Raw genomic sequence first — 24,940 nt, forward strand, 5'->3', positions numbered from 1 at the left:
GTAGCACTTTAAAAATAAGCATAAAAACCAAATGCAAGTGAAGAAATTAAAAAAAAAAAAATAGTATCATAAAATTAAAAATATTTTGTGTTAAAATTATTGTAACTTATGTTAAGAGTCCATTTAAAATAATGTTATTTCACTTCAGTCTTTTGTGCTGTAATATCTACTAATTCAATTTTACAATTTAAGGGGGTTAAAGCAGTAACCACAGACATTGCCAGATATAAAGTAGAAAACTTGAACCAAATAAACCATAGGCCTATATTTTTTAATAAATGACATTTTGTTTTACTATTGGATCAGCAAACTTTTGCGGACACAGTACATCAAAATCAAATCAAATTAACACAGATTGAGAAAAATTATTTTAAACACATAACTAAATATATTAACTTGATGATAGAGTTACAACTGTATAAAAATACTGAAACTAAATGAAGAAAATAAATGTAACCTTTCAAAGCTAGTACAAATTTTAAATTAAATCTAAAAATAAATAATTTACACATAAGAAAAAATTTAAGCTTAAAAATATAGTTAGAAAAACAACAACACTTCAATCTAAAAAGTATTTTTATCATAATAATATTCAATATATAATTATTTGTTCAATATATCATTGTAAATAGTTCACGGATGAATAAAATGTACAAGAGTTTGTAAAAATAACATAATATCAATTTGTTTTGGTTTTGAAATAAGATAACAAAATAATTCTTCCAGAGTGTTTAAATATGAAAAAAAGAATAAATAATTTCTTCACTGATTGAAAACTAAATGTAACAATCATGGAATGTAACACAAGCAGAAAATTCATCAATTAATTACTTTCTAAAAAATTATGAAATTTTTTTTTTTTTTAATGCTGTGGGAAAATGGTCTGCACTGAAATCATCAGAGGCAGATAGGTATCATCATAATGGCACATTGTAAATGGTAGGGTATCACGGTTTCTTTAGTATGGGGCGTTGTCAATACTGGGCATCAATATCAACATTCCCTTTAGGGGAACAAGTGTGTGCGCTAAATAAATAAAGTGTGGGAGCCAAGTGTATGCTAGTTTAGTGTAGGATCCAACTGTGTGGGTTACTAAATATGTATAGTGTGGGAACCAAGTATGTGTGTGCTAAATATGTTTAGTGTGGTAGGTGCTGTATTTAAAAAAATAACTTTATAGCCAGTTTACAAACACTAGGCTGTCTCTCACATTAGTGGAATCATTGATTAACCGTAGGCTATTATTATTAGTACAGCGCATCAGCAGTTTGTGTTATTATTAACATGAACAGTATGGTTTATAAACAGTATGGTGCATCAACAGTATGATGCATAAACAATACAGTGTATCAGCAGTATGGTGTTTTGACAGAAAGGCGCATAACCAGAACAATGTATCAACAGTACTATGAATCAACAGTACGGTGCATCAGCAAAAATATGATACTCGCTAGTGAGGACGAAGCCAACTATGGCTCCAATTAGGGTCCCTACTTGTGTTGCCACGCCAGCCCAAATGAGAGCGCTGCGCCCATGTTTGCGCAGTCTTGTTGCAATACAAACTTTAGCATAGGTGAGCAGGAGGGTGAGTGCTACCCAGATGGCTACCTGAAAATATAGCAAGAACATAAAATTAGCAGACATCTGCTCAAAGACTACCTGAAAATATAGCAAGAAAGATTCTTATTAGTTGAAATCATTCCAGAAACAACCTGAAAATATAGCGAGAACATATAAAATTAGCGGACATAATTTCTGAGGCTACCTGAAATTATACCAAGAAAGAAACTTATTAGTGGACATCATTTCAGAGTCTTTACGATAGTTTAGTAAACTGAATGATCTGTTTCTAATTTAACAATTAGCAATCAGTTTTTTATTCTGTGAAAAACAATCAGATGAGAATACAAAAGCATGAAAAGTTGATTTCTGAGCAATTGTAAACTGTATGACTTGGTAATGAATATTTTCTCACTCAGACCCAATGATTCATAAATGAAGTAGAGTTTATCTACTTCAGTGACTTCAGCTAAAGAAGGGATAGTGTAGTCAGCACTAAACCTATTTATTTTACTTGACCTGACTTGGTTTAGGTACCCATTAGAGTTTGGAGGTGTAAGTGGCATTCTACGGGAACTCAAGAATTGTTTTGTCATTGAGACCATTGACCAACCTCTCTGAATAAGTGTGTTGTTTTTAATTTAAAGACATAACATTTACAATAAAATATATAAATTTTGTAAATTAGCGTCATGTTTAGTAAACAGCAAGAAGTATTAAGCAGATTTAGTTTCTCTACTCTTCAGCTAGATACAACTGATGATAGGGTTGTTGTTATCATCTATAAATGCAACTACAACTGCAACTAGTGAAACACGTGAGTATAATTTAGCGGGTTTTATTTGTAAAACATGAGTGAAGATTTAAAATAGACAGAAAGATAAAATTGCGTTGTGAATTTTTTTAAAAACTTTTTGTGCCTAGCTATTAGACACAATTTTGTAAATATGGTAAAAGAAAACAATAAACTTTTACTTACTGCCAGTTGTCCCCCCTGAGACTGGTTATACATCAGCGGTGCCGGGCTCTGTGCAGCCAGGTAAATAATGTAGCCGACGCCCACTTCTCCAAGCACGGATGCCAGCAGTATAATAAACATATGGTCAGCCATGAAGAACAGAGCAAAGAAACAGGCTACGGGGTTGGCGATCTGGGTCAAGGTGGTTGTCAGGTGATAGTACTCCAGCCCGTACGGCAACACAGAGTAGATTTGAATTGTGGGTAAAAACGTCGTCAGTGTCATGTTAATCACTATGAGGAGGAAGAGGAGTGCGAAGAATTTCCACATGAATATTGTTTGGGGAGTTTCAAGAACTTTGGTTTGGATTGAGTTGTTTTTATCCGTGGTTGAAGATTCAGTATTCGTAGCGTCTGAGAGGGTTTGTGAACCTGGTCTGGACTTAAAGCTGGGGTCTGTCTTTTCTTCTTCAGGTCGACCTTCATTATACTGACCTACATGACCTTCATCCTTTATATGAAATTCATCTTGTTGATCTATGTCATACGGACCGATATGTCCATTGTCTTTTAAATACGTATTCTGGTTTTTTGTGTCTTCACTATACATATTATGTTTATCCGTGCAATCATCCAAAGCACCGTAAGAAAGACTAGACTTACTTGCGTCGGGCACCACTCTTGTTACCTCGTCTAATGAGTAATCCACCATTTCAGATCGACAGTACCCCCAAAAATTCAGCAGAATGAACGAGACCGCGGAGAATGCTATGACTCCAGACAGTATGAGGAAAAACACTTGGACAGAAAAATTGGGTTCCACGTACTGAGGGTAAACGTTGTAGACCGTCTTGTTGTAGTCAGTTCCGTTTGGGTAGGTTTCATTGACCTGGGAGCTGACGTTGACACAGGTTATGTCCCCTGCGCCTTGACCCAGGGCAATCAGCGCAGGGATCATCCCGCTTAACCCCTCACCTGAGCAAAAAAAAAACATCAGAGAATTCAGTTACCATGACTACCATCAGTTTTAAAATTTCAAAAATTTTTACATTAATTACATGTTACAGAATATTTATGATGTTAAAACTTTCAAGATTTAAAATGACATTCCAGGATAGTAAATTTAAAATAACATTTTTAATTGGTGTCACAAATTAACTGAGTGTTTTAAAAAAAAAAGTTCCCATGACAATGTCTTATGTTAGAAGTTTCAAAAATCTAAATAACATTTTTCAATTACCAATTTAAACATCTTTTTAATAAAAGTCAAAAGCATTTGATATTTCCATAACGAAACAATTTAAAGTATTAACATTTTTAATTGGTGTCACAAATTAACTGAGTGTTTTCAAAAAAAAAAGTTCCCATGAGAATGTCTTATGTTAGAAGTTTCAAAAATCTAAATAACATTTTTCAATTACCAATTTAAACATCTTTTTAATAAAAGTCAAAAGCATTGATATTTCCATAACGAAACAATTTAAAGTATTAACCCTTTGAGCCCTGGCCTCCCTGGCCTAATTTCTCCTATCTCCTGAGCTCCCAGGCCCAAACCAATTTTCACTTATCAGCTTCTAACTTTGCCTATAACTTTTGAACCGTTTGAGATAATCAGACAAAATTTGGTATCCAGACTCAGGATCAAACAACAATGCAGCAAGATTCTGAAATTCTTTATTTTTTTTACAATTTTTACAACAGAACAATGTATATAAACACAAACACAGAATTATTGTTTTGATAAAACATCGAAGAAACCAATTTATGTTTGGTAATTGTTTTGTTATTATTGATATCTGGCCATACTAGTTTATCGCCTGAAGTCCACTATTGTGTGATAACTTTCAAAACAGTTATCACTGCCGGACCTGATGCAAAGAAAAACTTCGCATGTTTTGCACCAGTAAACCTTTTTTTTTTCGTTTCAGAAAGTCTTTGTCCTTGGCACCACATGCATCAGAACGTACTTGAACAGTTTCATTGTCACTGTCAATTTCAATGTCACTGTTATCAGTCTCAAATTCAACGTCACTATCATCACAATATAGACCAGGAATATTATCTTCTTCAACAGAATCAATAAGTAGTTGTATTGCCTGAGATGCAGTCATTCTACTTCTTTTGTTCATATTTCGGTCTTTTGCTTCATCTTTTGCACCAACTTTTTGTGATGAAGTCGACGGCTGTGGCTCAGTTTATCGTTTCGGCGGCATTGCTACGAAATGAAAATACTTTCACTTTTCCTAAAAATCAAATTTAAAATCATAATCCCGCACTCAAAGACATATGCGCAGTTTTAGTCAGTCTTCCGCTAATAATATTTAATTAGACGGTATACAGGCAGCTAGAAATATGACGCTAGATCATCTGGCCGGAAAACCGGCTTTTCGGACATATATGCCTAAAGTTGAAGCCGGTTTACCGGCCTGGCGGGCTCAAAGGGTTAATAAGCTAGTAACTTTTCAAAACATTTGATAAAATATCCTTGAAATAAAATTATTTGTAAATAATTTTCAAATTCAGTATTGATAAAATAAGCATTATTTTGGCTAATATTTTATGTCCCATTACACTAAGTTCAACTGTAGTAATATTTTTAAAACTAGTTATTAGCTGTATTTTTCATAATAGAAGTAGATTACCTCCCCTACATGACTTAGGCAACATTTAGGTGAAAAGTTCAACAATAAAAAATATGTCACAAGAAATTACCCTTATCTGTAACAGACATTCTGTAAATAATGTGCCTAATATTTTAGGTCTCATTATACTGAATTCAACTGTAATATTCTTTAAAATACTAGTTATTAGCTTTCTTATCAAAACAGAAGTAGACTACCTCCCCTACATTGCTCAGTAAAAATTGACACAAGAAATAAACCTTATCTGTAAATACCATTCTGCAACTAATGTCAACAATATTACAATGTCAACAAGTACTCAATGTCCTGCTCAATAAAAAATGACACCAGATATTAATAAAGCAGAAGTAGATTACCTCCCCTACATTACTTAGTTAAAAAAAACATGTCACAAGATATAAACCTTATCTGTTAACACCATTCAGCAAGTAGCATTATACAACAACAAAAAAAATTCAACAAGTAGACAATATTCTGGTAGGAAGATCTCAATCTCAAACCTATAAACAGGTCCCTTTACACTTAGTTCAACTGTTGTAATATTTTAATATTTTTGTTATTAGTTGTTTTTTTTAAAAAGAGAAGTGGATCACCTCCTCTATATCGCTTGGTTAAAATAATAGGTCACAAGAAATATACCTTATCTATAAATACCATACTGCAAGTAACATTAACTCTTTAAGCCCGTAATTATTTTCACGTTTTACCAGAATTATTTTTTTTTCCACTCATTTTTTTTTCAGTACCCGTGAGGCTAAATTACCAATATCTTTTTACCCGTTAATTTAAACCCCACACTATGTTGATAAAAATTAATCGTAATTGAATACAAATTTTAAGGAATTATTTATTTATTGAAGAAATATAATTATTTAGTTTTAAAGAAGATAATATAAAGAGTTGAGTTTTTCAGGCAAAAATTACGCTTCTGTCGGGAAAATTAATAATAAGAATTACTTTTCATGAGTTCTTATTCATAGAAAAACAAAAGTACGTCCATTTTTCTACAAAAATCATGGAACGAATTAGTCTTAGTATAAATACTTTAATTTTGGTTAATTTTATAATGCAGCGACATAAATGTTTAGATGAGGCAGCTGAACGTTATTTCGCAGTGTTAAATAATGCCGTTTTTTTTTTAAATTCTATAAAATACAAAATCAATTTAACGAGAAAACTACAAGAAGTAAATATTACGAAAAATGGCCGCTCAAGCATTATCATGACCTAGATTTACGATTAAGAACTTGGATTCAGAAAAACAGCGAATTAAATTGAGAAGATCTCAAACCTATAAATAGTGATGCCATGTACTCCTTCTTCAGGTGAGCCATGAAGGCGTAGAAGGACACAGAGCTGGTACAGTCCCCTAGCGCCAGGAAAAACGTCAGAGTCAGGAAAGCTGTGCTGTGCTCTGTCCCACCAACTACGGAGGATTCCTCCCAGAAGAATGCCAGCAAGAAGCATGCGGTAAAGCTGATGAGGATTATGATGAACGAGGTGACTTTTTCGAGCCTTGGTTTCATCCATGGTGAAAAGTATGACACCAGCACAAAGGCTATGGGCCCTATGTTGGCGATCTGAAAGAGTTAGCATAATCAAGGTTATTTGAAAAAAAATATATATAAAAATGACACTTAGATTTAAAAAAAAAAAAATAAGACTTATTCATAAAAAAATACCAAATAATTCTAATTTTGAGAAAGTTAAACCAGTTAAGGAAACAAAATGTAAACAATTTCTATGGGCTAAGATGCATGGTTAGAAGGCAGATAACATACTAGCTGCAGTCAAAACCTAAACTGTACAGGTTTTTTAATGGCTAGATATATATCAAAATGGGCCAAAAGTATAATACTCTGTAAATGTCATAAGGGTAATGTGTTCTTTTTTTTTTAAATTTTATCATGAATAGTTTTTAAATAAGTTTGTGTTTTCTTAAGTGAAAAAAAAAATGTATATACATCTTAGTTTGAGATTATTTTAAAAGTTGGGTGTGTATATTATAAACCAACCTGACTTAGAACAATGATGTAAGATGGTAGCAACCATCCTTCTTTGGCTTTCATAACCAGCAACGGCAGCTCTGCCCAGGTGCCGTTTATGTCTACCCATGATGCAATAGCAAATACACACACCAAAACATGCACCAACACCTTGGTGCTTCCCAAGGAGACCTTCATTTCTTTCAACTTTCTTTTAAAAAACTCTTTGGGCTTTTCATCTGACCCATCCTGGTCTACTGTAATCAACAAACAATAAACAAGTTAATAAAAAGTCTAGTGACAATTTAAGCGCAATTTCCTTAATTAATTTTTTGTGACCAAACAAAAGGATATTTTTAAAAACTTTCTTCGGCAATATTGTTCTAAATTATGGCAAGAATCGATTGGTAAATGTTTCAAGTCGCTAAGTGGTCTGGATGCCGAGATATGGGCCAAAAACTGCATTTTTTTCGAGGTTTTTTGGCTTTTCCGGGAAATCCAGGAAGGAATTCCGGAATTTTTTTTGGCTCACAATCATCCTCAGAACTTGCTTAACATATTTGCTTTTGGAACTAGTCCTCGATATTGCTTCGTTGAGGAGGAGATACGACTTAAAGCTGCGGACACACATCCATCCATCCAGAAATAACGAATTAATAATCGCAATTGTCAGTATGGAAATTGCGCTAAAAATTATATATACATACAAACATACATATTTAAAATACTTACTGTTTTAAGTTTTGTTTATATATATATATATTTTAAATATAAGTTTTGTCTAGGTTTATAAGTGTTTGGTGAGATTTGTATTTTTAGTGTAAATTTATGTCAGATTGTGTAATGATGAAGGTGTTAATGTATTGTGATTATCAAAGCAAGCTTCCTAGGGTTAAATTGGTAATATATTCTGATTGGATTGAAATTTTATATTTGACATGAATAGGCTCGAATTGGACTTGGGTTTAAATATTTGGAGTAAAAAATTTATTTTAACAAATTATTTAGTCTAGCATTAAATAAATTTCAACTTCAGACTTTCATTAATGGATGCCCCTGCAGCATATTGAACATCAGACGGCATGAAAAAAATTATTAATGCCGAAATGTAAAAAAAAATTAGCCTACACCCTATTGGGAAGTAATTAGAAATACATAGGCGCAATTGGGGATGGGTTGGACACACCGTGCTTAAACAAAATAGCAGCATCCCCAGAGCGGCACTAGACTGGAATCCCCAAGGAAAGAGGAAAGTAGTTAGGTCAAAAAAAAAAACCTTGGAAAAGATCAGCTGTCAGCAAAGCAGTGGTAACCAGAATGACAAGGGCTCGACTTTGAGGAATCGCAGAAAACCAAGTATGATGGAGAGGTGTGGTTGAATTTCTAAGCTTTACAAGGGGTCCAAAGAAATAAAGATGAATAATAAATTTAGATGTGTGTAAAGAAAACATTAAGTAGTTTTATGTTTATCAGTTTGTAAGGGTGTATGTACAGGTCATTTTAGTTTTAGGTTTCAAACATGGTTTGAAAATATCTTTAAAATTTACCTTAGCAATTTGTTTTAACATTTAAATTTTTTATTTGAAAACTAAACTCACATACATGTTAGGGTTAACATTAACCTGTATTGTTGTAACAAAATCCAAACAAAAAAAACAACAGCCCTTAAAGTTTACAGATGAACAAAGAGTAAACTTTTCATTACAGCAAAGGTTTAGTACATTATGTGCATGTGTATTGGATTTCAGTATCTATTTGTAATCAATATTAAGATCTACTTATACACATATCTCTTTTACTCTCTCATTCTCTTTCTCTATACATATATGTGTGTAAGTATATATCTACTAGCTGTGCCGGCCAGGCCTTGCACTGGAATTTGAGGTAAAATTTATTTGTAAAAGGCCGTGACTTATGTGCTCATTAACCATCATATACCCTGCGCTGCCCGGTGTTCGGGAATTTATAAAATTTAAAATTTTCAATTAAAGGCATTCTGAAATTATAAAAAGACATTAGTTTGATCATATTGGTGGGGATACAATTTTAACTGATGTCGGAAAATTTACATGATATGAAAGGTGGCTGCTTTAATGTGTACCTTTCTGAACTAAAATTAGTATACTAACAAGATAAATAGCCTGTTGAGGGAGAAATACAAAGGCCCCTAGGTTGATGGTGTCGTCTTTTTCTCTAAACCGAAACCAAAAATCACCACCTCAACTTTAAATTTAACTGGAAACGAATTGCAACAGTTACTTCCCATTTAAGTATTTAAATGATTTAAGGTACACAACTTAAAACTCAGCTTTAAAAGTCATTAACATACATGAAAATAAAATTGGATTATAATAAACAATGATATTTGTTTTTGTAAAATACATTTCTTTGTTAAATCAAACATTCCTGATACTACTCTTTGTCTTACTTTACCCTTTATATATAAAGCAATATACTGTTTGAGCTTAGTTTGAATTGTTAACCCTTAATTGTATTATATAATTAATTCCTAAACCTGTAAAACTTTAATTAAATAAGGTACTGATCCTCCAGTGTTATAGCTTTTCCTTATTTTAACTCAACAACTACAAAAGCTAAATATTTTGCTGTGGAAAGATTGTAGTCTATTTCAACTTACAAGAAACAACACACTTCTCCTACCCCTAGGGGGAAAAGAACATATTTTAAAAACACTAACACAGCAGAAAAATATGCACATAGGCAAGATAAAACACAAAATACTCAGTATAAACTAACTCTCAATAGGTAGAGGAAAATCTATTCTAAAACATAAAGGGGTGATCGAGGGAAACCAAGTACAGTGAGATTTGAATGATTGGAAACAAAACTTAACATAGATAATGGACGTGACCAAATGGTAACCAATTTATGACAAAACTCCGAAATTAAACAACCGCTGCCTGCAGGCTGTGCTTGAGTAGACAAATGCTATGGAAGCAAATCAAGAAAGGTTAGTTTTTTTAAAAATTAAGGCTGAAATGGCTAATAATATGCTAAAATGTAATACTTTGTTGGAGGACATCTCATACAAAACTGCAAGTAAGAACGAAAAAGGAGATAGAGAGATAGCTATAATAAGGGACGACTTCATGATTATTTATATTAGATCACAACAGTGGCTTAGCATGGGTTAACAACAGCTCTTTTGCAAAAAATTACACTGATAGTTTTATCACCTGGATCCTTTGACTACAACCATTAGCTTCATCCCAGCTAAACATTGAATAATTGTATTGTTTTGTATACGATTACCATATTTTACGCCTACAAAAATAAATTTTTCATAATCTAGTATTAGCAATTATTAATACCATGGTCATTCATTCACATGAAGTAAGTAAAAGCCAGGTTATTGAAGAAAAAAAACTTAGGTTTACCTTAAAGGAAATTTTAATCATGAATGAAAAAATATTTTGACTTCACATAAGTGAATGATAAGTTAAACATTGTATAGGTACAGATGCATAGCTAAATAAACTATGTGAGAGCTTCATTTATCTAAAATGATAGGAGAGTTAGTCATTGATTACAGCACTATTTGACCCCTGTATGTAAACAGGGAGATAAATCATGCCCATAGCAAAAATTTTAAGCATGATACCGCGTTTACACTTCTGGAACACAAAGCCCGCCAAAATAAAATTTGTCTTGAAACAATTTGTTCACAGAACATGTATACTTTAGCGTTCACACTAGAACATTGTTATAGAACATTTTATAAAACGAGCATGACCTTTGACCCGGAGCGTCTGCTATATAGGCCCGGATAATTAAATAAAGAGAAATCAAAGTAAAAAAAAAGATAGTGGGCACACAGTTGTTTTTTTTTTAAAGGAAAATGGTGTAGCCACGGTGCTTGCGATTCAACAATGAATTATCTAAAAATTAGAGAGCATGCAAGATTTTATAAATTTTATGCCAGCTACTGGAGCTAGACAGTTTTTATAAATATAATGCTGTGTATAATACCCACCTGTTATTTCCCCTCCCTCCCATCCCGCAGTACAATCACCCTTTCCCACCCCAACCCCATGGTAGCCATTTCCCCAGCTTCTTTAATTGCTAGTCTATATCCTTCAGAAACAGCTTCCAATAAACAGGGCTAAATATTTGTTTGCTGAAAGTAAAGGTCCGATTTCTCCGAAAACTTGCATCTGTCAAGTTCATTAAACGTATTGTGATCGTGTTATCACTATACTGAGTCTATTATTCAGAATAAAAGTAGATGTAGTTTTTAGAGTAGGGCCTATGACACCCCCCCCTCAATTCGTTTCTTTATGTTAATTATGTCCCATTTTAAACCTAAATAATTAGCCTATGACTTTTTTATCTGCCTGTTTTTATAGTAAGTTGATTATGTGTGATCCCACGATCCACATTCTGGTGGGCATAAAGATTTATTCATGTCAGACGGAAACTGAAAATATGTTGGTCAAGAAAAAATTGGAGATAAATTTAGTTCAATTATATTTTTTAATTAATTAATATTTTCGTAATTAATACCTAAACTGGTTTTAAGGCAAAATTATAATGCCTTAGATATTATTTCATTAAAACGTGTTTGGAATTTAATTAAAGAAATAAAAAAAAATTATAAAAATGTAAATTTTAGCAGGGCCTAGAGAAATTATAAATTATGAAATCGTGTGTTCAAAAACTCAAAATCATTATAGAATCTATTTTAATTTTGCAATCAGCTGAGACCTATGATGCGCTTACTACTTTTGACGCATGCGCACTCATCTGAAAATTCAGAACATGTCCAATGTTTTCGCTCAGCGAGCGATGACAAAAACTTGACCCAGAACACAAAAAGGGGCGTGGTTTTGTGCCCTGCGACTCAGAAGATGTTCCATATACTCGTAACATGTTTAGTATACACTGTAGTAGGTCAAGTCTAGTAACATTGTCGTAAGTGTAAACACGGTATGAGATTAAATATTTATTAATACTTCTAGTCCTGGGCTTACAAGGGCTGTGAATTAAATTAATTGAGTCATAACTATTATCAACTGGATGCTTCTATATTAACTTGTTGGTATAAATAAAACTGCAGCCTAATAATAAAATATTACCCTAAATTAGAAGCTAATATTACTGTAACTCATTGTAATTTGATGAGAATTTTGAAACAAAAAATAATAGAAAACCAAAAATAAAAAAAAAAACTGAATATGCCTAATAAAATGTAATTGCTTATTAAATATACATGTCAGGCATTTGAAAAAAAAATTTATGTTTAAGTAAGCAGATGGATCAACTATTGATCAGAAATTCCACAAGAACATCATGATTTTTCTATACAAATGGACTAACTATACTCAAAAATTAATAGATCCTATCTCTACTAATGTTTGTCCTAACCCAATGATGTTTTGATATAAATACACCAGGGGTCGGCAACCTTTTGAAGCAGAAGAGCCAAAAGTTACAATTTTCAAAATTTCTCTTGTTTTAAAGAGCCACTAACATTTTTTTAATTTCAAATATTTTATTTTTTTATTAAGATTATTAGTATTTGTTCAAGGAGCTGGAGAGCCGCATCTTGATATCAAAAGAGCCGCATGCGGCTCGCGAGCCGCAGGTTGCCGACCCCTGAAATACACCGGTCAGTTCTAATAGCACATGCCAAGGCATCTTTATAAATATACTATAATTATATTGGTCCAGTGTTTCTTTCAGACACTTTTCTCCAGGTGAAGAGTAGGGGGGGGGGGGGGGTGCGTGGTAGAGTAACTTTACACTTTAGGTGGCTGACCAAAATTACAAGGGTTGGGTGAGGGAGGAGGGCCACAACACTAGTAATAATATATTTTGTTTATATACATTCTATTCCATAAGTTTGTTTGGAGTTGGTTATGTTATGGGCGAAGAGATGCACACAAAAAAACTCGGCATAGGCCTGTAATGTAATAAATCTTTTATCACTCACTAAAACAAGGGTAGCCTACACATTTTAAGTATTAAATATGAGTACTCTACACTGTAGAAATGGGGCAAAGGGAAGATAACTTGCAGTAAAATCATAAGTCATATTTTAAAATCTAGCTAATGACTAAATCGCTTATATATATATGCCTTTTAAGCATTGCTACACCTTTCATCTGATTGCCATGAAACTTTAAGAAGTTGTCTAGAATATTGCTTTAATTTGCAAAATAGTTTCTGCGATTCGAGAAAATTCAAATCAGCAGGACCAGTGCTCCGGCAGTTGGGTGCAATTTAGCAGCCCATGAGCATCTGATAGCACAGGACAATTGATAATTAAACCTAACCACAAGCGGTACCCTGCGCCCCCGCAGTAGTGACACTGGTGGCTCCTAATAGCGCCCCACGAAGTCCTAAACGGTGCTCCACGACACCTAAACGGCCACTGAGGTGTGTTCTAGGTCACCATTACAAAGGGTGATTAACATACACTTAAGGTAACTTCTTCTTAATCCTTTTGTGCCCAAGATACATGGTCGACATGGAGCAGATAAAATTGAGTTCATCTGATTCATTGACTCAGCGTGGTCAGCACTATGCCCAGCCACCTTTGTTTCCCTAATCATTAGGCTAACGGCTAATGTAAATGTAAGTTAGGTACCCAACAGAGCTGGAGGACTCCGGGATGTTCCACTGATTTGAACCCAGATTCGAACTCTAGCTAGATCTAGAACTTTTTGGAAAAATACTAGATCTAGATCTACAATATTTGAATATAGAATATATTTATTTGTCACATAGGCCTACAAAAATATTAATAAATATTAGATTAAATAAGCCCTAGATCTAGATCTAAATCAGTAGGCCTAATCACTAATGCCTAATAATTTAATAATCCTAATATATCTGTAATAGGCCCATATTAGGCCTTTTTTAGGGCCTAATTATTATTATTAGGCGCTTAGGCTAATAATATATTAATATTTAGGTAGGCCTATATATTAAAATATATTTTAATGTTATTTTAATAAAAACTTAAGATTAATAAGTTAAAAAGCGGCCACTGGACTGTAGGCAGACTGTAAGCCAGTTGTACAAGTACAACAGGACAAAGTGACAATAGTACAACTACAAAGCTTGTTACCTCCTAACTTCAGTCCTATGTAGATCTAAAAATCTACACAGTCTACATACTAGATCTAGATCTACTAGTATGTCATACTATATTAGACTTCAAAAACAAACTAGAATAGATCTAGATCTAGATCTAGTCTAGAAATCTAGGGACTTGTGACTACACTGTCTCTACACGACACGCACAGCGATGCGTTTGTTGTGTTACATAAAATAGATTTGTCCTCTGACCTCTGACCTGAGAGAGGGTAACCAGATTTTTGAGTTGACCTTTTTTTTTTCTTCAAAATATTTATCAAGGCTAGCTAGAATCTAAATCTATAGTCTAGATCAAGTTGTTTTACCATGATGATGAAAAAAAAAATCTTTATAATCACGGTTTTATATCTACATTTAAAATAAATTGTAATCTAAACGCCTGGAATATAACTATTATTTTTACTGTTCAAACAGATTCGAATAGGTCAGGTTAAAGTGATTTACATAGGATACCTATGTGTAAGGCCTACACGTAGGCCTATAGCTGCAATAGCAGAAGGCCTAGATTTATTAGATTAAAATAGGGACAATATTATTACTAAGCTTATTTTTATTATTGATCAGTGGTTTTGTTTATTACTCTATTATATATTATAGGCCTACTAATAGTTTAAATCTAATAGTAGGCTACTATTAGATTTAATAAACTTCGAAAAAATTAACTTTAAAATACAATGTTTAGTTATTATAACGCTTACCTGTTTTAGAATTTGGAATAGTAGTAAGCATAAATGCATCATTGTTTTTCTTGTAGGCGAGAGGTCTGAAATCATTAAAAAATGAATTCGTTATTCTTTTAAATTTTACACCTACTAGTTTTTTTTCATATATTATAAAAGTTATTAAAAGCGACTTTAAACCAGAACTACTTTAAATTGATATTACGATAAAAAGTCCGTTTAGTAAATTAGACTTTTAGTTGAAATCAATCAATATCGGTTGCCATGTAATTACCTTTCTAATCATTTAACTGTGTGTGGCAAATAAGTGGATGCTATATTTTGCTTTGAATAGTGTTAAATCTAACAGTGTTTCTTTCAGACATTTTTTAAATGGGGATGGGACCGCTTGAAACTTTTGAGGGGAAGCGCGGACTTAATTCCTGGCATGGTGGGTTACCTATATATTTTCTTTTGATTTTTTTTTCTTTTGGGGGGGGGGGGGGGATGGAGGCTGGGTCGGTGGACGTGGGGGGGGGGGAATGAGCTAAAATCTAACATCACCAAATTGTGGAACGAAACGAGAGTTAAAATCAAATGCTAATAATGTGGTTCATCTATTTCTGTATATTAAAATAACCAAAATAAGGAACCGCCTTACAAACATTCGTCTTATTGTCAACGATTGAAAAAAAAAATCGATGTCCGAGAAAGTTGAGTCTCAGCTTAGATCTTTTGATCAGCTAGGGAGGTATTTCGGAATTAACGTTCTAGATATGGTTCTTCCATAGTAGTGGTCTAGCGGTAGAGAGCTGGACTGCTAACCCGTAAGTCTCGAGTTCGAATCCGGGTTCGTCAGTAGACCGTCCCTGAGTCCACCCAACTCTGATGGATACCTAACTCACGTTAGGGAAAGTAAAGGCGGCTGGGCATAGTGCTGACCACACTATCTCTACATATGCCGAGGTCACAGAAACAAATGATCTCTACTTCACTTGTGGCATGAACCGTCAGGTTTGAAAGGGAAACTTTACTTTACTTTCTTCCATAACACATGAGGCTGTTTTGCATTATATGTTTTGTTTCTTTATTCTTGGTGAATCCACAGTGATTCAGTAATCTCTCGGACGAAATAAAACAAATATCTCTAATATATAAAAATTATATATTAGGGTTATTTTAACCAGTGCCCCCCCCCCCCCCCCAAACAAAAAAAAATGTTTAAAAAATTAAAAATATAAAAACGCGACAGTAAAAAAAAAAAAAAAATTTTAAAACTTACATCACACCTCCTTCCATTAACAGTTCTGGCATATTTAGGTTTTCACGGGAAATTAGAAAAAAAACCCAAAACAAAGCTAGTCAGCTGTTAATTCTTCTGCTTCTTTCTTTTTATTTGGCTATCCAATTCCTGTAGCAGGCAGCTGATTCATGTAACTGTAACTTCCATCATCTAAATCGCACCATGTTTTTATTTACGTTCTAGAGAGTAATAATGAATGCATTAAATCATCCGTCAAAGAAATAAAATATTATATTTCAAAACAAGTAAACTTGCTATACATTCTAAACTAGAATCTATAAGCCAAAGTTAATATATTTATAAGCCTAACAAGTAGGCCCATAAATACATATTTATTACTTCAAACAAAGGCCCACATATGGAAATGAAGGAAAACATATTTTTATTGCTATTAAGATTTATTGATAAAAGAGTTAAAAATTGAACTACGATGTACACTGTAAATACGTTTAACTTTTTAGTGGTTTAGCTACTGACATAGGCCTACAATGTTGACGGATGTTGTATTGGATTACAGCGGCTGGGCAGAGGATATAGACTTAGTCACAGCCAGTGACATAGGCAAGAGAATGTTCATACGAGGGGGGGGGGGGGGAGGGGGGTGTTAGGGTGTGTGTGTGGACACAACTGTTTTTTCAAATAGACTGATATATATATATATATATATATATATATATATATATATATATATATATATATATATATATATATATATATATATATATATAACACCTTGAAACCCATTGCCTTTTTAATATTACTAGTCAAGCAGGCTTACATTCTAACAGTTGCGGATTTACAAGGTACATTTTTTTTAAAAACATTTTAAATTTAAGAATAAAGATTGCTAGGATTTAGGATAAGTTACATACGACTGCCACACTATTCACCGAAATACTTCCGTATAATCGTTTGTTGTGTTGCATCTTTTTTAACGTTGGTGTTCAACTTTAATTTATCAAAAACAATGTATCGCAACAAAATAAGTAGGCCTATTATCCTGATTCTCCAAAATGTCATATTTATCTTGTGTTAAAATTTAGCATTCAAATTTTACTTATAACGAGATAAGATTAATCACGTGATCAATCGGGGCAAATACTGGGTTTAGTTTTATTTGTATTCATCGGTCAAGCACGGGGGTAATTGGTGAACGCTTGTCTAGGTACTTATGATACAGATAAGCCCATGAGAGCTGAACCTAATACAATAGACTTTAAACTTATTGATACTGTTGAGCAGTGGCGTAGGCAGGGGGGGGTTAGGGGGGGTCATAACCCCCCCCATAGACCCCTCGGTATATATAAAAAGTATGAGGGGGGGTGCAAATCGAAAGTTTGAGGGGGGGGGGGTGCAAATCGAAAGTTTGAGGGGGGGGGGGGGGGGGGTGCAAATCGAAAGTTTGAGGGGGGGGGGGTGCAAATCGAAAGTTTGAGGGGGGGGGGTGCAAATCGAAAGTTTGAGGGGGGGGGGTGCAAATCGAAAGTTTGAGGGGGGGGGTGCAAATCGAAAGTTTGAGGGGGGGGTGCAAATCGAAAGTTTGTCCCCGGGTAAAAATTGGAACCCCCCCCTTGAGACGATCCTGGCTACGCCACTGCTGTTGAGGATGGCTGGTGGAAAGACCCATTTTCCCTTAGCTAACGGGTGGTAAAACCAATTTTCCATCTTTTAACGGTTACTAAAACCCATTATCCATCTTCTAACGAGTGGTATACTTAATTTTCCATCTTCTAAAGGTTGCTAAAACCAAATGTCCATCTTGTAACGGGTGGCAAAACCCAGTTTCCCTCTTCTAATGGATGGTAAGATCCATTTCTCCTACAGTGGCGGATGGTAAAACCCACTTTCTTTACATTGAATTTTGGAGTTAGAGAGGTGGTATTATGTACCATACAATGGCGCACGTTACAAGCCAAAGGGGTGGTAAAAATCCCGGAGGGCTCCCAGGAAAATAATATCAGTTGGTCCACAGTAACGTTGACGTAAAAGTCTCATTAGAATTGATTTAAAAAAAATTATTGGTATTGTACCATGCTTTCATATCAAGACGTAAAATGCAGGCTTTGTTAGAGAAAATATGCATACTTGAATTTTAATTTGGGGTCGGGGAGGAGGGGGGGGGGCTTTTAAAATTTCTCGGGTCTCTTGGACACAGTTCAACCTTGTACGAGCCACTTCCCCTATGATTGAGGTGCGTTTAATTTCCTACATACCTTGCTTTTTAACAGTAATACACAAAGCAATCTAAAATTGGTTACATAAAGCCAAACTTACCCCCAGCTAACCATCCAGTTTTGTGTGACAGTCGGCGTTAAGGGGTTAATGAATGCTGGCATTTGGTCGCATATGGCTAGCTTTATAATTTTGATTACTTTGAGTAGGGCATACAGTTGACCCAGACTCAAAGGATAATTATACTGACAGCTGCCTAATTAAATATGGTAGAGATAGTCACTTCACGCGATAGGAATAATTCACAAGCTAATAAATGCATTCGGTTATCTGTATCTATACGTTCAGGTTAGCCTAATTTTAGTAGGGGTTTTATTATTAAGCTTATTTTATCTGAATAATTGTGTTTCTGGATATATTTTTAAAAATAAATTAAGGACAATAATTAATAATGAAAAGATGTACGTAAATAATGTTTACACAAGAAATATTACTATATTGTATAGCAGACATCTCTGTAAATGTATTATGCTAATTATTTAAGGCAAATGAGTAAGCACAGGTAGGTCTATAGCCATTGTAACCTAGTTTTAATAAGTGCTATGTCAGCCTTAAATGTACATTAGGCTAAGCCAAATGCAATACTCTCTCCGTGGAACTAATAGGCCTATGTAGTAGCGGAAAAAAAATCTATGTAAAGATTTTACTTATTAAGCAGATATTAAAAAAAAAAACTTGTCTAGATTCAAAACAAATTGTATGAGGGAACTTGTTTTTTGAAGCCCGTTTTCATTATTCTATTTATGTTATGAAACAAATCATAGGTTAGTTCTTAAAACATATTTAAGTAATAAAAAACCACAAGAAACGCTTTCTTAAGCCAAAAACTGTGAACCACATGTGAAGAATTTGCTACAATATGAATAACTGGGCCTAAATCTAGTTGCCAAAACACCTTACCTTTGTACACCTACTGCATTATTTACAATGGCAGGTGTTGGGGGCCTATTTATAAGCAAGCTTTATGGGTCCAAAGTAAATGTGCCCGTTATGACGTCACGCAGACCTCGTTTATTAATACAGGTCATAAATATCCGGGGATTTTTTAAAGCCGGTGTTAATATAGTTATTGTAAGGTTGGGACGAAAAGTATAATTAGGTGTTTAGCTAAGGCTTGGGCTAGATTTATGGTTAGATAAACGATTTTACAAGTACTTGAACTTGAACTTGATGTTAGCAAACTATAACTTCTGCAGTGGTTTCACATTGTCTTTTATTTTATGGTACAGAACGGTATTTTATCTTTACTAGCGCCTAGTGCAAGGTATTGGGGTTGCTTGCTCATTGTTTCGCGTGATTAACAAAGGGTCATCCATTTATCACGTCCACAGGGAGGAGGGGGGGGTCTGCGTGTTGACAGGGGGGGGGGGAGGTTCGGGTCCATGCTGACGTCCACATTTTACATTTAACATTGAAATGCTTACATTCTTGCGACTTTTTAATCTAATAAATGCTAATGTCAATTATGAAAATACACACGAGTATGGAGAATACCAATTTTAACACCCCCCCCCCTCCCAAATTGATAATTTGCATGAAATTTGGTTGGCAATGTGGAAGATAACTTTAAAAAATAATGTATTTTTGATGTTTAAGTCATACTAATTTTTTCTCTACACTCTAGCTTCTACTCAGGCCTAATAATAAACATTACAGAATATATTAATACCAGTGTTTCTTCCAGACTTTTTTCTCCGTGGGGGAAGTTGAAATTTTCAAGGGGGGGGGGGGCGGTAGACTTTCTTTGGGGGGTCGGACAATGTTAAAAGTATATATTTTCTATATAAATTATATAAATTTCAGTTCGTTAGGGGCGGGGGCGGTAAAAATTTTTCGGGGGGGGGGGGGTCACTTCGCCCCCCTGAAGAGATGCCTGGAAGAAACTGATTAATACCTTGTTATTTAAGTAGTAAAGTAGCGGAAAGGTTTAAAAAGTGTACTTTATGTGGACGTCCACATCGGGAGGGGTGGGGGTCATCATATGTGTATACCTGTTCGTTTAGCCTATATTCACGTAGTCCAGGATCAGGTTATACATGTGTTAGGGCTTATAAGCTTAATTGTCGTAGATAATTACGTGTTTATAATAATTAGGTGTGTATTATTAACTCACAACATTCCGACAGTTTGATGCATAGTCGGTTATTTGTTTTCTTTTTAACTTCCTCGTTTAAAGAAAGTATTGTACTCGTGCACAAAATATAAATGAAATTTTGATTTTTTTGCCGTTTTATGCCTCCCTAAACTACTGTATTATATACGGAATATAAAGGATACATGGTAAATTGTGTTAAAATTTTAAATCCAGACTTAGACAAATTTCGACATTTTATAAACATCCGGATCCGGAAAATCTTAGTTTTTTAAACATGTTCGTATATTTGTAAGCAAACACGAGTCAAGTTGAGTAGGCCTACTGTTTTAGTTAGGTTGACGAAATTTCATATATAAGTATATTATCAAATTTCTAGTTTTTTGTTCAACTTTTTAGCGATTTCCAATTAAAGGAAAAGGTTATACTCAACTTCTGTGTCTCTAAAGCCTATAACTTGAGTAAATCTTAAGTTAGGTAGACGAAATTTAAAATATAATACTAACCTGGAAACCTAATAAACGGACACCGTGAGTCCGTGAGTATTTTAGCGTGCCAACCGCACACTAGATGATGTGTATCGGTATACATAAATCTATATAAGCCTTTATAAGTATAGTATATGTGTTTTCGCGTTTATGTATATGTGTGTGTGTGTGTGTGTGTTTAAAATATTGTCCAAGATAATAAAGTATAAGAATTTTGACCTATTTAAATTGCGCTTGAATGTTTACTTGTTCAACAAAATGATATCCTTGATGTATTGCTCTGGTTATTTATTGCCCTGTGTGATTCAGCGTTTCAGGTCAACGGTTCCCACACTGTCAGATATAAGTTTAAGTTTTTGCCCTAATCTTCAAATATTAGAAGATAAGGGGGACGGCGTGGTCGGCTAGAGAGAGTGTGATAGATCTCTCTGAAACTCAAGAGTTCGAACCTTGGTGCAGATGAGGCTTGTTAGATGGGAACAGCAACTGCTGCCTTACATACTGTTCTTTAACAGACCAAAGCGAGGACGGTAAGTCCAGAAAGATAAGTGGGCTGAAGATGGGGTCAAGCGGCCATATTGCTGATACAGAGTTTCTTCCAGGCATCTCTTCGGGGGGGGGGGGCGAAGAAAGTTTACCGCCCCAGCCCCCCCCCCCCCCCCCACGAACGAGATGGAATTTATACAGTAAACATATACTTTACTAGTGTCCGCTCCCCCCGTGGAAAATGTAGACCGACCCCCCGAAAATATCAAAAGCCCCCCCCCCCCCGAGAAAAAATTCTGGAAGAAACACGAGGCGTATAATATGTTGCGACGTAAAACGTATCATAACAGTGAACTAGTTGACAGATTGTGCTCAAGTATCAAGTAATACTGTGATACACACCCGATACTCTAGGTTTATCTACTCTGTTATTATTGTTTCATCTAATTTATCAATAGATCTTACTGTCATACTTTTAGATTTTTAACCTGTGTGAGATTTTTTTTTGCTAGCTTTTATTTACTTCGCAACGTCTTTTTGTTTGTTTGTCGGTTTGTGGCATTTCCTGCAACTGAATTTTGATCAACTTCTATTGCATCCATTTCGTTAAAATTTTGCAGATTTGTTCTTCTTCCAGGGCAATGCATGAACATCCATTTTAATTTAATTAGCTGTTAAATTCGTCATAAAAATTAAAGGTTAAACGATTTTGCAGCTAATGATAGCTTTCTATACTCATAACAGAAGGGGAGAAAACTATCTAGACGCTATGATTCGACCAGTTGATGGGCGACAGGACAAATTATCTCAGGACAAAATTTTCTTCTTCTTTTTCGTTCTTAATTTTAGTGTTGGAAGGGATTCCCTCCAACACAAATATACGTGTCAGCTGGTTATGCATTGAGGCCATTGACTCCGATTTCAGCCTGCTTTTCTTTTTTGGATTTGCTTCCACAGCCTTTGTCCAACCAAGAACAAACTACATGGCAGCATTTGTTTGATTTTAGAGTTGTCTCTCCTAGAAGAGTGGCTGTCCCCAGCTAACGAGCCACATCTGCCCGAGGGTTCGAACTCGAGGTTTTTCGGTTTAGCAATCATGAGTTTTACCTACTCGACCACGCCGACCCCTACAGACAAAATATCCCAGGACAAATGATCTCAGGATGATCAAACGATGAAGGAATGCTCTTGCCCACCTAGCACCCTCCCCCCCGCCACTACAGTAGCTACAAACATCAAAGTCAAAACACAACCATCAGGAGACGCACCACTGCCCCGACCGTTCGATAGTGACCTCCCTCCTACTCTCGCAATAAACCATTCCTTTCTTAATCAAAGCCTTTTCGTTTGTTAGCCAATACATAACCAAAGATCGCACAACTATACTCCTACCACTGTCAACACATCAACCGGTACTCCCCGCACCATTATTATGGCAATTGGGTATTTGTATTCTAGTTTTATTAGCCTTTGTTTACACCATGTTACAAATTTTCACCCTCGTTTATGTAAACTGTTTAAAACTAGCCTATGTATAAATTGTTGAACCAACATGCTTTAATCCCAACCCTACCACCTCCCTTTGATCGACTCCCCATGACCCAACCCCCTCACCCCTTTTCAACTTATTTTTCTTTTTTCCTTCCTGTTATCTTATATATATATATATATATATATATATATATATATATATATATATATATATATATATATATATATATACACTAGTACTATTATCTATTCCTCTATTCGTATTTCATTCAAAGAGCCTTAAATCACAGTGATTAGACTGAAAGCGTAAAACAACCAAATAAGCAGTAGTTCTCAACGTTAAACGAAACACATTACGTGGAGAGTATTGATTTCGGTACCAGCGTTAGCTTACAGCGGCATTTGCTAAGGTCAACACAATAACAGTTTTACTTATCTAAAAGTACTAGTTATATTTTACCAGATATCGGAGTTAAAACTGCTTTAAAGTACAGTTTTCTTTGATACTAGTAAACACTAACCCGGATAGAGAAATAAATACAGAACAACTTTAGCTGTATGGAGTTCGTACGACTCACGTTTTGTTTTTGTTTGTGGGGTAGTGTTGAGTTAATCATTAGCTTGATGCTAAGCGCGGATTAATTGAGGGGAACATTATGAGTGGGTCAACGGGAAAAGCAGTGGAAGGGGGGGGAGTTCTTCTTCTAATACCCATGTGAGCATTTTAGAAAAAAAATGGTGTGTTTTTGTAAAGAGTATCAAATGATGTAAAGAATAATTGATTTTTTTTAAAGAGTTGAACTATGTCCCTCTTATGCTATGGCCGATCTATGTTTTATTATTAATTACGAGCCGGCCCGCGGCATAACATACGCCGCTATTTAGTTGTTTTATTTTCTACTTTTCAGCAATTCATAATTTGTGAATTCGACAGTACCAACGCTGCCACTGAAAATATTTCTTTAAAACAATATAAGTAGCTCGTTAAGGACCATAACCCCACTTCCTCCCCCCTCTCTCCCCCCCCCCTACGTTTAAAATCGTTGGCTCTGCTTGTAAACATTTAGAGTGAACACAGCTCACTAAGACCATGTAGGGGTGGGGAGGTATGGAGCGCGTTTACAGCTTGTTTTCTAGCGGCTCCCAGAGGATAATTATATATATAGATTATTCATTATTTATTATTTATTACTAATGGGCTACACTACCAGTATTGAAATTCGGTTCGTCTGTTTTAAAAGTAGTTTCGTCTTCATGCGAATTCCCGCACATAAAATTTACAAGGGTATTTGCTAGAATTATAATTACTATGGTAATTTTAAATGATATTTGTCATCACAAGTTTTTAAGAAAATGTGTTGTTTTTTTTTTTCGGAGGAAAAACATGTTTGTCTGGTGTTTTCAATTTCAAAGAAAAAATTAAATACTGAAATTGTTTCGTTTCTTCAACAAGGGTTTGTAGAAAATTACTAATTTAAAAATCAGTAGTGTTTGGATATGAATCTGTACGCTGCAGCTTTTTTCAGCTGTGTTAGAGATAACATCTTATGATTAATTATTCAATTTCACGGTCTGAATACACAACGTCACACATCACGTGAGAATGTGGTGTAACAGCGATCTTGAAGAAGTAGGTTGGGCTAATTAACTGTGACTTTTAGAACTGGTAATCTTTTCGTTTTAATAATCCATGATGTTTGTTTTCTATCACAAATACAAATCAGCAACTGTTAAAAAAACGGGCGGTCCTAAATACTAACAGACCAAAAGAGTATGGTATCACTCACAATGCTGTTTCAGAGTCCATTTTGTTCTGTCCGTTTATTACAGATTTATTCGGGACTCCGTGGTCGAATAACAAGCGTTCAACTGCTAACAAGAAGGTCTTGAATTCGGATCCCGGCTTCGAATAAATAGATCGTT

The 24,940-nt window shown here is 34.7% G+C and overlaps 1 protein-coding gene across 1 annotated transcript; it reads right to left on the reverse strand.

The window, feature by feature from the left end:
- Positions 1–878: 878 nt before the first annotated feature.
- On the reverse strand, positions 879–16,252 carry LOC131948612 (riboflavin transporter 2-like). Its single transcript, XM_059310214.1, has 6 exons — positions 16,208–16,252; positions 14,965–15,029; positions 7,175–7,401; positions 6,451–6,739; positions 2,540–3,492; positions 879–1,608 (listed from the first exon to the last, which is right to left on the reverse strand). Exons 1-6 carry the CDS (start codon positions 16,237–16,239, stop codon positions 1,414–1,416), a joined length of 1,761 nt encoding a protein of 586 aa, XP_059166197.1. The 5' UTR covers positions 16,240–16,252; the 3' UTR covers positions 879–1,413.
- Positions 16,253–24,940: the final 8,688 nt, after the last annotated feature.

Source organism: Physella acuta, unplaced genomic scaffold (assembly GCF_028476545.2).
Source record: "Physella acuta isolate Inbredline_101_S28 unplaced genomic scaffold, ASM2847654v3 ptg000651l, whole genome shotgun sequence".
Classification (NCBI taxonomy): Eukaryota; Metazoa; Mollusca; class Gastropoda; family Physidae; genus Physella; species Physella acuta.

Excerpts from the sequence above, each read along its gene's own strand:
- LOC131948612 (XM_059310214.1), bottom strand. The coding sequence starts at position 16,239 with ATGCCAGAACTGTTAATGGAAGGAGGTGTGAT. Across the intron at positions 7,402-14,964 it reads TATTCCAAATTCTAAAACAG|TAGACCAGGATGGGTCAGAT; the intron begins GTAAGCGTTATA and ends TGTTGATTACAG. Across the intron at positions 6,740-7,174 it reads ACATCATTGTTCTAAGTCAG|ATCGCCAACATAGGGCCCAT; the intron begins GTTGGTTTATAA and ends TAACTCTTTCAG.